Consider the following 12,532-nt stretch of genomic DNA (forward strand, 5'->3'; position numbering starts at 1 on the left):
GCACTTGAAACAACTTGAAATCACAATTGCAGTGATTGTTGATATCCAGCTGGTAAATGCTATTTTAATATTGCCAAAATGTCTCTTTAGTAATGTAGCAGTTCTATTTCCAAATGTAGTATAAGTTTTATAGTTAGTTTTCATATTGCTGTTTGTTATGTCAAGAAGGAGGAGAAGTACTTATTTTTTATTATAGCCAGAAACCTTTACAGTTAGAGCTAAAGTAAGCTAGACTTTGTTTCAGAAGCTCAATTTGATGAGCTAATTAAAGCATCCATATTTTTTCTCCCCTGTCCCATTTTTATGCCTCTTTATTTCACAGAACTGCAGTCATCCAATCAAACATAGCTGTTTAGCAGGAGATTGGTATCACCAGATTTACTCATGGGTAGAACTGTTTAGTAATGCAGAATAGACCTATGTAATCTTTAATAACAAACTAATGTGTATATTCCAGACAGAAAAACAATGGAGAATGGCTTTGTGTTTTATTATTCACTTTCTGTACAGGGTATTAGTAAATCATGCTTTAATGTGTTTTATGTGTATTAGCAGTTAAAATACATCAGGTGATCAGTAATATCCTAACATATCTCAGTTATGTTATCTTAAAAGGCTTTTTGCTCAGAATATATGTATATATTTGTGTATGTGTGTTTATAATATATTTTAACACAAATATGTCTATATGAATTTGTAGACATTTAAATAGATATTTCCTCAAAGCTCTTCCATAGTTTACTGTACAGTAAAGGAAGTGTTCTCTGTAGATGCTGTGTAGATTCACTGGCCTCATTTTGCTGACAAAAGCAACAGATTGAGAAGTAGGAGGCTCAAGCAGAAGTTCAACCTAGCATCTTACCCCAGAATAGTGATGTTACTGTGCCACTAAGCATACAGCAATATAAAATTAGATAAATAAGTTGCCAATTCTTCCCATGGTGCCTTCAGGAGAATAGGAGAAGTGTTTTCTTCCCAAATAAAATGCCATTGCTTTGCCATTTCCCACAGTGCTGCTCACTCCTATTAAGGATATTTGTAAGTTGGACATGCATCCTTTGTATTTTCACAGTTTTTAATAATTAGATATAACAGCTTCTGTTCCAGTATTTTTTCTTGCTATTTGCTTTTATCTTCCCAAGCACAAAGCTGAATTCTAAGGAGTAAAATTGTGTATTGACTGATAAATTACAGTTAAAAGAATTACTTCTTATGTATGATTTGCAAAAAATCTCTCAACAAAATGTTATGTGAAACAAGGATTACAATACATTAGGTGTCTTAAGATTACTTACAGACATGAGCCTCATCATGTTTTTTACACCCCTATATAATGGTAATCGTGCATTTTGTTTGAGGTTGAAGTGCAGTATTACTTACATTCAACTCTTCTTTTGATGGTTATTTTAATTGGTGCTTTCTCTAACATTTTAGGTACTTATTTTGGACAGAGTGGGGCCAGACTCCTTGCATAGGCAAGGCCCACTTGGATGGGTCTGAGAAGGTTGTGCTTGTGAGCCTGGGGATTGCTTGGCCTAATGGGATTTCCATCGACTACGAGGTTAGTTCCTGACTACTTCCAGTTTATTCTGCAATGTACTATATTTGTTATGTTTCATTAAAGCCAGCTGGTCTTCCACTGTGATGCAATCTTAATGACACTTAATGAAATACTTGGTCAAGACTGTTGATATTCCCTTTGAAATTAATCTTTAGGAAAATAAATTATATTGGTGTGATGCTCGTACCGACAAGATAGAGAGAATTGACCTTGAGAGTGGAGGGAATCGGGAGATTGTGCTGTCAGGGAGCAATGTGGATATGTTTTCAGTCGCAGTGTTTGGAGCTTACATCTACTGGTCTGACAGGTAATTTATTTTTCATAAGTGTTTGAGTCTCAAAATGTTATTTCAGTGCCAGGTGCTTCACCTCTCTAGGATTAGCCATTCCTTAGCAAGGTCACAGAACGGATCACAGTTCCTAAAGAGAGGGCATTTCTGATACTGAAAGCTAAAGCACATCAGTGTCATAGATGAGAAAAGGCTTCTTCACCTTCTCTTAGGTGAACTCTCACCTGCCCTTCAGTCATTTGTTTGGTGTGAATTAGTTGAGGATTGTTGATGAGACATCTTCAACTTTTTTGACAGAGCACATGCAAATGGCTCTATTAGAAGAGGCCACAAGAATGAGGCCATGGATGCTGTGACCATGAGGACTGGCCTTGGAATAAACCTGAAGGAAGTGAAAGTCTTTAATAGAGCACGAGAGAAAGGTTGGCTGTTCTTAAGGATGCTATTAATTGTCTTAATATCACCTACTTTTTAATGTATATTAAAGCATACAAAAAGTTAAGTAATCACTGATTTTATCTCAGCTTTTTACTTTAGAAGTATTTTTTAAATCTAAAATTAATATACTTAAGAAAACCTTTAGTAGAAGTTCTACTAAAATCATTGAGTGTCTCAAGGAGAAAATCTAAAACCAATACACTTCCTATAACTCCAGGTTTGATGCATTTTGTTTGGTTTTTTTGTTTCGTTTATCAAAATGTTTTTAGAAGAGAGGAACCTTGAACTGTGGTAATCTTGAACCAAGTGGTAACCTCAGGCAGGTTTAGACTCCTAATGGAAAGAAAACAATTTTTTTTTCACAGCTAGAAATTCCCATCTTCTATGTCTCAAATATTTATTTCCTGAAATTACTTGGATTTGGGTCCTAGTTCTTTCTATTGTGTGGGAAGACACCTTTTAAATAATTCAATTTCCTTTATATTTGAGTTGTTTTGCAAATTCAAGATTCAAGAGTTGCCATCTACTCTCAGTGATTTTATGACTGAGATCATCTTTATTCTCTAGCTGAATAGGAAGATGCTGCCTTTTCCTCCTAAATTTCTTGTTTGAAGTAACCTTAAACACTTTTTCATTGAGCAAATGTGGTTAGAAGTCTACAAAAAATAATTATGATTTCCTCAGAACTGCTACCAGGAAATCCAGACAAAATTTCCTTCATATTTGTTTCGAAAGAGAGGACAAGAAACTGTTGCTATAGTGCAAAATAAACTTTTTAATACAAATATATCTCTGGTGTTGGTAGTGCTCAAAAGTTGCTTTAATCACCTTACATACCCAAGGGTCCAGTTTCTTTTATATACATCTGTCCTAAACAACCACATTAAATATGACTTGTAGAAGAAATTTGCATTTTGAAAGAAAACATTTTTAACAATCAGTAAGAAAAACTGTAATTTTTTTTCCTCAAGGAAAATTTAAATAGTTTTGGAAAAAAATTGCAGCACATATTAATTTTGCTCTGAGTATTTGCATGTAATTTCAGAGTACCATGGGCCTCATATTTTGTGGATAAAAATAAAATCCACACAAAAAGTTCTTGTTTCTTTTAACTAGGCTAGAAATAGTTAATGTCTGCTTGCTTGGAAGGGCTTTATATTACAGGATTAGGAATACAGAACAACTGGATAAAAAATGCTTCTTTTAATGCAATGATTTATTCTTAGCTTTAAAGATCTGAGAGCATTAGCAGTAGGAGAAATGGTTCTGAGGCTAAAAATATTTTGATGTTAGTTTGGAGAACGTAAGTGAATGATTTTTTAATACGTTTTTCAAATTTTACTAGGCTACAAATGGTTAATGTCTTTGGGAGGGGCTGTCAGTGAGCCAGGAAGACAAAAGGGAAAAAACAGGTGAAAAATATTTTTGGAATGTTTTTCTATATCACACTATTCTATATATTAAATATGTTGAACTAGAAGTAGTTACGACTGTTTTCAAAAAGTATGGTAGTCCAGCTTCCTGACCTTCTGTTACTAAACCAAACAAAACCCCAAACAAGCAAACACACAAACAAAACCCAAACTTTAAAAAACAACCTGTGCTGATTGTGATCAATGCTTTTTTTTTCAAACACCTGTTTTACCCTTTCTGATGAGCCAGTCCTGCAGTGCTATTCCCAAGCAGATTCCTACCTTTCACTGCTCTTTCACCTGTGTGCAAGGATATGCTCCACATACAATGGTTTTAGAAATGGCCTTTTTTAAAGATACTTAGTGCTCATGATCTGTGAAAGTGCTGCAGTTTTCAAAGAGAAATTTTAGAAGCTTGAGGAGCTCTTTCATGTATTTTCAATTCTCTTTTCTATCTCTCATCCTTCCAAACAGATATTAACTTTTCTAGCCTAATAAAACTTTAAAAAGAATCTTTTAAACTAAGCTTTAAAATGTATACGGTGAAATCACCAAGTGGTTTTACATAACTGCATGGAAATATGTCTCATGTAATTTTTACCTAGGAACACAAATGTTTCTAATTTTAGGAGACCAGTTAACTCTCAGCCCTCGTTGTCTTTTCTTACAAGTATCTTCAGCTTGAAAAGTAGGAGTTAGAAAATATAATGAAGAGCATTTTCAGATATTATATGTTCCCCAACAATTATTGTTGTTTTCTACTTGAAAACAGTCTGCTTAAAATGTTGTCTTCTCCTTCACTACATGGAAGACTTCCACAAATCAGAAAATGGCCTTATGGAAAGATCTAAGTTGTTAAATGGAAAAGGCTGTCAGGAACAGAAAGTAAATTATCTAATTAACTATAATAGTAATTCATGCATAGTCCAAAAAAAGACAAAAGAAAATTGTTTCTAATTATTGAAAATTATTGTAATTTTAAACATTGCTTGCAACAAGTGTAGTTAGTGGTTTGACAATGATTACTTAATGGTATGTATCTGTCAGAGAGTAAAGTTTTAAAAGAAATTGGAAGAAAATATTAGGTAATGTCTTTATTATAAACAGGGAACAGGATTGACACAGCTTTGTACATGTCAATATACCTGTTTCTATTTTGATAGAGGTTGTCTAAAACAAGTATTGTATTCCAATGGTACCAAAATTGGACTTTTTGCCAGTAACAGGTGTTTAAAAAAAAATATTTCAAAGCACTTGAAACAGTCTCCAAGTCTTCAGTTGATTATGGAGGAATAACCTTTTTTATAATTTTCTATTAAAAATTGTATACTCTTTTGAATTTGAAAGGAAATTAATTATATATTTCCTCACAGTGTTTATTAAAGTTGTCTTTAGGTTGTGGTTAAAGTTATGTTACTTAAAATTTTGTCCTCTTTTAAACTTGTGATCATTGTAGAAACAGTTTTAAGAGAAGAATTCTTAGAATACAGCAAACAATGGTTTTATTTAAGCTCGCCAACTGTAATATTATAAAAGATAGATTTTTTTTTTCTTCTTTTTCTTTTCCTTTTTCTTTTTTTTCTATTCAGGTACTAATGTTTGTGCCAGGAATAATGGTGGATGTCATCAACTTTGCCTTTATCGGGGAAACGGGCAGAGAACCTGTGCTTGTGCTCATGGCTATCTGGCAGAAGATGGAATCACTTGCCTGAGACATGAAGGTTACCTCTTGTATTCAGGGAGGACAATATTAAAGAGTATTCATCTTTTAGATGAAACCAACTTAAATTCACCAGTAAGGCCATATGAAAATCCAGAGTACTTCAAAAATGTGATAGCTCTTGCTTTTGACTACAGTCTGAAGGGGAAAGGTACAAACCGCATCTTCTTCAGTGATGCACACTTTGGGAATATACAAGTTATTAAAGACAACTGGGCTGGCAGAAAAGTTCTCATTGAAAGTAAGTAAAATTTCCCAAAATTCATGCTTTTTTTTCAATAAACTTTATGAAGTGACAAGCTGATAATCACTTGACTTGGTAGAGAATGTCAGTGAAGTTTTACCATGCTTAAGTATATAATTTTTGTCATTTAAGATACATTTAAACATTATATTTAGAATTACACCTCCAAAAGACTTAATTTTTTTAACAGTCTTAGGATGTGTGAAGCATATTACTAGAAAACTGAATTTGTAATGGTGGTGTTCAATTTCTATGTCTGGGATTTTAAGGAGCTTTTCTGTTGAAACAAAACCTCACTGTGCAATGCCTGAAAATGTAAGAAGTTCCCTTACTCCACAAACCTACTGAATGTTTATTTTTCTCATTAGTGGGGTAAAATACTCTAAGATATCTGTGCTGATATAAGCATTCCATAGGATTACACATTAGAATGCTGGTCAGTGTGTCCATTGAACTCACCATTCTTGTAGTGAGCCCAAGAAAAGTGCTCAGTGAGAATCAGAGGTGAATTCCAACTTTCAAAATTGTCTGAGGGGTGCAAGGCAAGGCAGGGAATTACTCTCACTTTGCATGCTTACTATGCCTTCAGTCACTATACTAGTAAGAGGAGTTGTATGAAACTTGATGTATTTTTATGAAACTTGATGTATTTTTAGCCTCTGAATACTTGAACCCTGGCGGTGCCTGGCATCAAGGAAGTGATGCCAGTGTTATCACCAAAATCTTCAGGACCAGGCACAAAACTCATTGTGCAGATGAGATTAGTAAAATCTTTTGAGGATCTGGCACTGAAATCTAATGAACAAAGTCTTTTATACAAGGTGCACATAAAAAGTTACCATGGGTTGTCATGGTAAAATGAAACTTCAAGGAAAAATCTGAGTGTGGATGTGTGAGTAATACACCCTTAATGCTAAACACTCCAAAATCCATGCTGCAAAAAAATGAATTCTGAAAACTTCTGCTGTCTTTCATTTCTGTTACAATTTATTGTTCTCAAATATGCAATAGACCTTACTGATCTGTAGCCAGTTACCAGATGCATATATTTACTGTGTTTCTTTGTCTTTTTTGAGTTCTGTCTGAGTTTTTTTGAGGCTGCAGTTCACTTCTGCAACTGTTTTCCAAGATGTCTGAAGTGTTCTATAGTTTTTGTTCCTTGTGTTGTAGATAATTTCCATCTAAATTTCTGATGTATGTGACGTTGCCTCTGGCATTGCTACATTTATGTAGCAATGTTTAGGTCAAACAGTTTAATAACAAGACAAAAAAAAAAATAGAAATACATTCTACTTGATGTGGAATGTATTGCTTTTTGATGCTGAATATTTATGGAATTTTTTTTAGATAAGAAGGAAATTAAATGACTGCCAACTGATGAAATATCATTCTACAACTGATGTTGAATAATTGTATTATTATGTACCCCTGCACTGTGGTTCTGGGAAGGTATTCATGGACATGAAACTGTTGACACTCGTGAATGGAAAAGCATTTTTTCAGTATGATACAAGGCTTTTTTTCTTCACTCTGAGGTTTTATGTGTGCATATTTTAAAAGAATTAATGGTATCTGTATATAAGATATGGTAAGAAGGACCTAAGCAATATTTTCATGATGTCACTTCTCCCAGGAAAGCATTAAAACATAGTGATGCAGGTTGAGCTTACCTGTACAAGAGGCACAAAATCAACAAACAGATATATGCAATGGTGAGTTTAAAAGTATTACATGAAAGCCATTGGAAAATTTTATATTTAAGACAGAATTGTTGATGAAGCACCAATACAGATACAAATTGGTATTTTTTTAAAGAACAATCAAGTATTACTTTTTCCTTTATAATAGGTTGTTGAAGTACCAATGCAGATACAAATTGGAATTTTTTTTAAAAACCATCAAGTATTACTTTTTCCTTTATAACAGGCTGTACAAGAGCTACAGACATTCAATAAAGCATAATTGAGAACTGTAGTTTTAAAAAATTGTTAGGAAGTATTTCTACTTGTAATCTTCATATGCCCAATTTCATTTTTCATTAGCATAGTCAGCACACGGAAAAATTGAATGTCAGATGATTTTTTTATATCCTTAAAGAAAATTTACTGAATGTGCTTGGGATGTATTTCTGAACTATGGTGTTTGTTTTCTAGAAATGCTTCAGTTAGTTGGTTTGTTAATGTAAATGAGAAGGGGTATTACATTCCAGTGTATGTTCTCTTACTGTTCTCTTTCATGTGTGTTAAACGTCTTTATGTGGGTTCATTCATTTTGAAGTGTTATTTTTCTTCTACATATCCTCCCTTTCCACAGTCTGCATGTGATTTTCTCTCAGTGTAAACAGGAACCAGTTCATGAGACTGATATAGTGGAAGTATTTGACCAACATTGATACCCATAAAGAAAAAAGCAGTGGCAAGACTTGCTGACAACAGCAGTTTCATTCACTGGAAGATGTAAAATTTTCTCATTTTCATACTTTCTATGTTTTTAGACAGAAATTATTAAACAGAATCCAGCCGAGACATTTTTCTAATCCTGCAATGAAACATTATTACTAAATAACATCTCACAGTCATTTTGCTATCTTTTCCTCTAAAATTATTCATACACACCTGTAGCAAGTATTACTTTATTAGGAAGCAATTCAAAACCACATTGGAAATATTTAGTGTGACTCACTATTCTGCAACCCCTTTCTACCTCTTTCAGTTGAAGCCTACAAGTCATTCAAACCTTCACTCAGGATTTGACTCAAATAAAGAAAATAGAGTGAATGTAGATCTGTTCATAAAGAAATCACTAGCTACTGGATTTCTCCCTCACTGCATCACATACACCACTCAAATCTAACACATTCATGAACTTTTCTGAACAATGAAAACAGTTAAGATATTATTAAATGGGTTTCCAGTTCACTAAAAACAGATTTACAACTCACAAGCAACCCATTATCTAATATGTTTTTAGCTCACTGAGAACAGATTTACTACCCAGAAACAACCCATTATCTAACATGTTTCCAGTTCACTGAAAACAGATTTACAACCCATAAGCAAGCTATTATCTAACATAGTTCCAACTCGCTGAATATTGATTTAGAATTCATAAACAACCCATTATCTGAAAAATTTCACCTCACTGAACAGATTTGCAACTCATAAACAACACATTAGCTAACACATTTTCAGCTTCAGGAAAGTAGATTTAAAGCATATAAACAACTTTATCTAACTTGTTCCAGTTCACTAAAAGCAGATTCAAAACTCACCAAGACCCTGGTACCTGATAGGGTTCTGTCTTCAGCAATAAAAACAAGAAAACACCAGTGTAGTGAGGACTGACTCATCCCCTAACACCTTGATTTTTGGTCTGTCATGGTTTTTAGGATTGGATTCTTTCTTGCCTCTGAACTCTGCTGACCAAATGAGCATTATTTCCTTCAGTCAGTCAGTAGGGACTTTTTCTTCCTTATTTTCATAAGTAGTTTCATGGGATTATTCTTGCTTGATTGCATATTTTTTCAAAATTCACCTTGCTCTTGGCTGTGATGTCCTATAGTGAATTATGTAACCATTCCGTATCCCTCAATATTTTATTGCTATAGCATTTTATACAGTTTAATACAGTGTACAAACATTTAAAACATTAACTTATCAAGGCAGCAATACCAAATTTAAATGGTATCCTATCCTGTATCATCTGATTTGATGTCTTTCCTGAGTGTAAGAGGTTATAATGTTGTCTTTCTTTCTTAAACTACACTTTGAAAAGTACCACACTATGAAGCAATGAGTTCTTAGTTGTAGAGATCAGCCTTGTAGTTCACTTGAGAAAGATTTGACTGCTTCTCCTTCTGACTGCTTCTCAGCTAGCTATACCTACCTGTACTTTTTTATCCTGTAGTGCTGTAACAGTTTCATGAACCTGTTAATGCAAAATGCCTCCCAGAGTTCCAGAAAATTTGTGTTAAATTTGAGAATCTTGATGGTGTTCATATTTTCATTGAAAAAAAAAAAGAAACCACAGTAACAAGAATTATATCTGGAAATTTTATGCCAATATACACTTCCTCTGTTCTTCCAATTTGAGAATCATGTAAAAAGGAGTAATTTTTTTCGCTTCACCTATGTTTTACGGAACTTTTGATGATGAAAAAACAATAGCTCGACAAATCATATCCTGACTTTGTTGATATTCTCCAGGAGATCCAGAGAGGTTGCACTCACTCTGGAAGCTGCATTTCATTTATTTTTAGCACCCAATGGACTGCAGGCACTGCAGAAAATTGAAAGAAGGTATTAAATACAAAATGAAGTAGAAAGGTAACAAATTTACCTGAAAATTACACTGAGTAACATATTGGGATGTCCATCTGAATAATTTTTACACTTTTTGTTCAACCCGACCAGAGGTTAATCCTCTTCTAACTGTCCCAATCTCTCTGGGAGAATTTGTTACTGAAAACCTGGGTTAAAATGAGGTGTACAGAAAGAAGGAACAGGAATCAGTAGCAGTTAAAACAAAATTGCTACAAGTTATCAGTTTCTTTTGGAACAATAATCTCTATTCTCCTCTCAGAGGGAGCCCAGGGGAGAATTCTACTGTTGTTTTCTTTGTTGTTAATCACTTCTAGACAGAAAAACTCTCATTATTTCAAAATTCCAAAGCAGTTTCTGTAGTATTCAAACTGCAAACCATTTCAAAGGAACTCTGATAAATGTATACAAGGTGCTTTAAATTTTTATAGATCTAAATAGGCCTGTCTTCCATTTGCAAGTAATTTTAAAGCAGATTGAAATGACTGAAAAGGAAAATGTTTCAACAGAAGCAAGCATCTATTTGATATATGAGGTTTTTAATATTATATGCTTATCCCCTGTCTTACCACATCTCCCATTGACTGCCTGTTTTCTCAACTGATAAATTGCAAGTTGACTTTATTATTAATGATGTGGTGATCTGAATAGAGATTTCTCCTACATGGAATTGAAGCTCTCAGTTTGACCCAGAGAAACTCAGTGAAAGATAATATCACAGAACACATTCTTTGTGATTTTGATGGAGCAATCAACTAATGGCCTTAATTCAATTAAAATAATGAAGATCAGTAGGCTAAATTTTGGGGGTTTTCTTAGATGTGATTACTACTGTGGGTTGACTTAGAGGGTACTACTACCCTCTAAGCCAAAGATACATTATATTGGATGGGTTTGACATATGTTTTTTGATTCTGTAATATCCAAGATTAAGCCCTAATTTGCAAACCATCTGCTAAACCTCTCTTCTTTACTTTGGCATCCTTCCCTCTCTGCCTGCCTAGAAGCAGAGTGCAAGAGCAGTGTCTGTTTTCCTTCTCCCTTCCCTGGTGAACATGACACTGCTGATCTGCAGCTCTGAAAAAGTCCAAAATTTCTATTGACTGAGAACTGAGAGATCATCATCTTAAACTATCTCTCTGATAAACCATCTGCATGAGGTGTCTTCCATCCCAGCAAAAATGCAAATGAAGATGAACTTTTTACAGTGGATGATGTGTTAGATGATGACTGATTTTCAGTGGAGACAAGAGTCTCTCTCATAGCATTTCTGGAGCCTGCTTTTGGTTTTCCTAACTTATGTTTATGCAAGAAACACTTCTTTTTAAAAAAAAAAAAACAAAAGCAAAAAAACAAACAAAACCTTTGTTTCTAAGATAATTATGTAGTCTCAATTTTTTTATCATAGAAGTTTGAGGTAATAGATTCATTAACCAAGTCTACCTCATTGAATTTGTAGAAAACCAGCCTGGTGTTTACATAGGTTTAGTGTAGTAGTACAGCACTAGAAAGAAGAGCCATGAAGTTGTTACAAACTAAAGAAGAAAGAGGGAGGAAAGACAAAAGAAAGCAAATGAGAAAGAGGCAAAAGTATTAAGATAGGGAAAAAAACCAAAAGAACACACAGAAACTAACTATACTAACTAACTAACTAACTGTGCAAACAGTGGCATTTTGTAACATATTTCCCAGCACAAAAGGACACCGGGTGAAAAAATGCTGCTTGTGTCCCCAACTTTAGGCTCTAGTGTCTATGGAAGGTAAAAATATTTTCACTGCTAACATAAAGTTTCAGGTCTTGTGATATCTTTTTAAGTCAGTCTGAGACTCTTAGAGGTATTCCAGTGTGTGCCACTATTCTTGCTAACTAAATGGGTCCAATTTAACTGTTAAAAATGCATTTATGTTCCCATTCCTCCAACAGAGCACTAAGTTTGGTACATTGTATGAAAACTCTTTAGTTTTGGAGGTTTGTCCAGGAAAGAATTGTTTCTCTTAAGTTAAAAAAGCAAACAAACAAACACACACACACACACTAAAAACCTGTTTCAAACTACATAGGAAAGTGTTGCTTTTATTTCCTAAACAAATTCAATTCACTATAATTGTATATATTGGAATGCACGTCCACTGTTTTTCACTTTGTAAAGGAGGGAAAGTCAGAGGCTATTTTTAAGTCTAGAATATTCAAGTATTAAAAACTAAAATCTATTATTACAACAGCACCCCCCATCCATCTTAGTGAAAAGTGAAGTGTCTAGTGTGACTATATTCTGGTTTTGGATGAAGTTTCATATTATGATTAGTGGGTCAAATTTATGAGCTGTTCTGTAAATGTATAAAGTTTAGTGACTTCATATTAAGCAGCTGTTATTCTAGAAATATGTATTTTTGCACATTTCATGCTTTGTTTGGTGTTCCTAGTTTGCAACTCTGAAATGTATTCCTGGTGGGAGCTGACATACAGATCTTTTAGTCAAATATGTCCCTAGCATTCCCAGCCTCAGTATTCAGGAAAGGTGCTTCAGCCTATTAAACCTGAGAATGTT

The 12,532-nt window shown here is 34.0% G+C and overlaps 1 protein-coding gene across 1 annotated transcript in view; it reads left to right on the forward strand.

Moving 5' to 3' along the window:
• LRP1B (LDL receptor related protein 1B) overlaps positions 1 to 12,532 on the forward strand; it is a 631,173-nt gene that overhangs the window by 488,218 nt on the left and 130,423 nt on the right. Inside the window, exons 38-41 of the mRNA XM_071746448.1 lie at positions 1,435 to 1,561; positions 1,717 to 1,868; positions 2,148 to 2,272; positions 5,290 to 5,661. Of these exons, the coding sequence (XP_071602549.1) occupies positions 1,435 to 1,561; positions 1,717 to 1,868; positions 2,148 to 2,272; positions 5,290 to 5,661 (776 nt within the window). The remainder of the gene's footprint in view (positions 1 to 1,434; positions 1,562 to 1,716; positions 1,869 to 2,147; positions 2,273 to 5,289; positions 5,662 to 12,532) is intronic.

The sequence above is a fragment of the Heliangelus exortis genome, chromosome 6 (assembly GCF_036169615.1).
Source record: "Heliangelus exortis chromosome 6, bHelExo1.hap1, whole genome shotgun sequence".
Taxonomy (NCBI): domain Eukaryota; kingdom Metazoa; phylum Chordata; class Aves; order Apodiformes; family Trochilidae; genus Heliangelus; species Heliangelus exortis.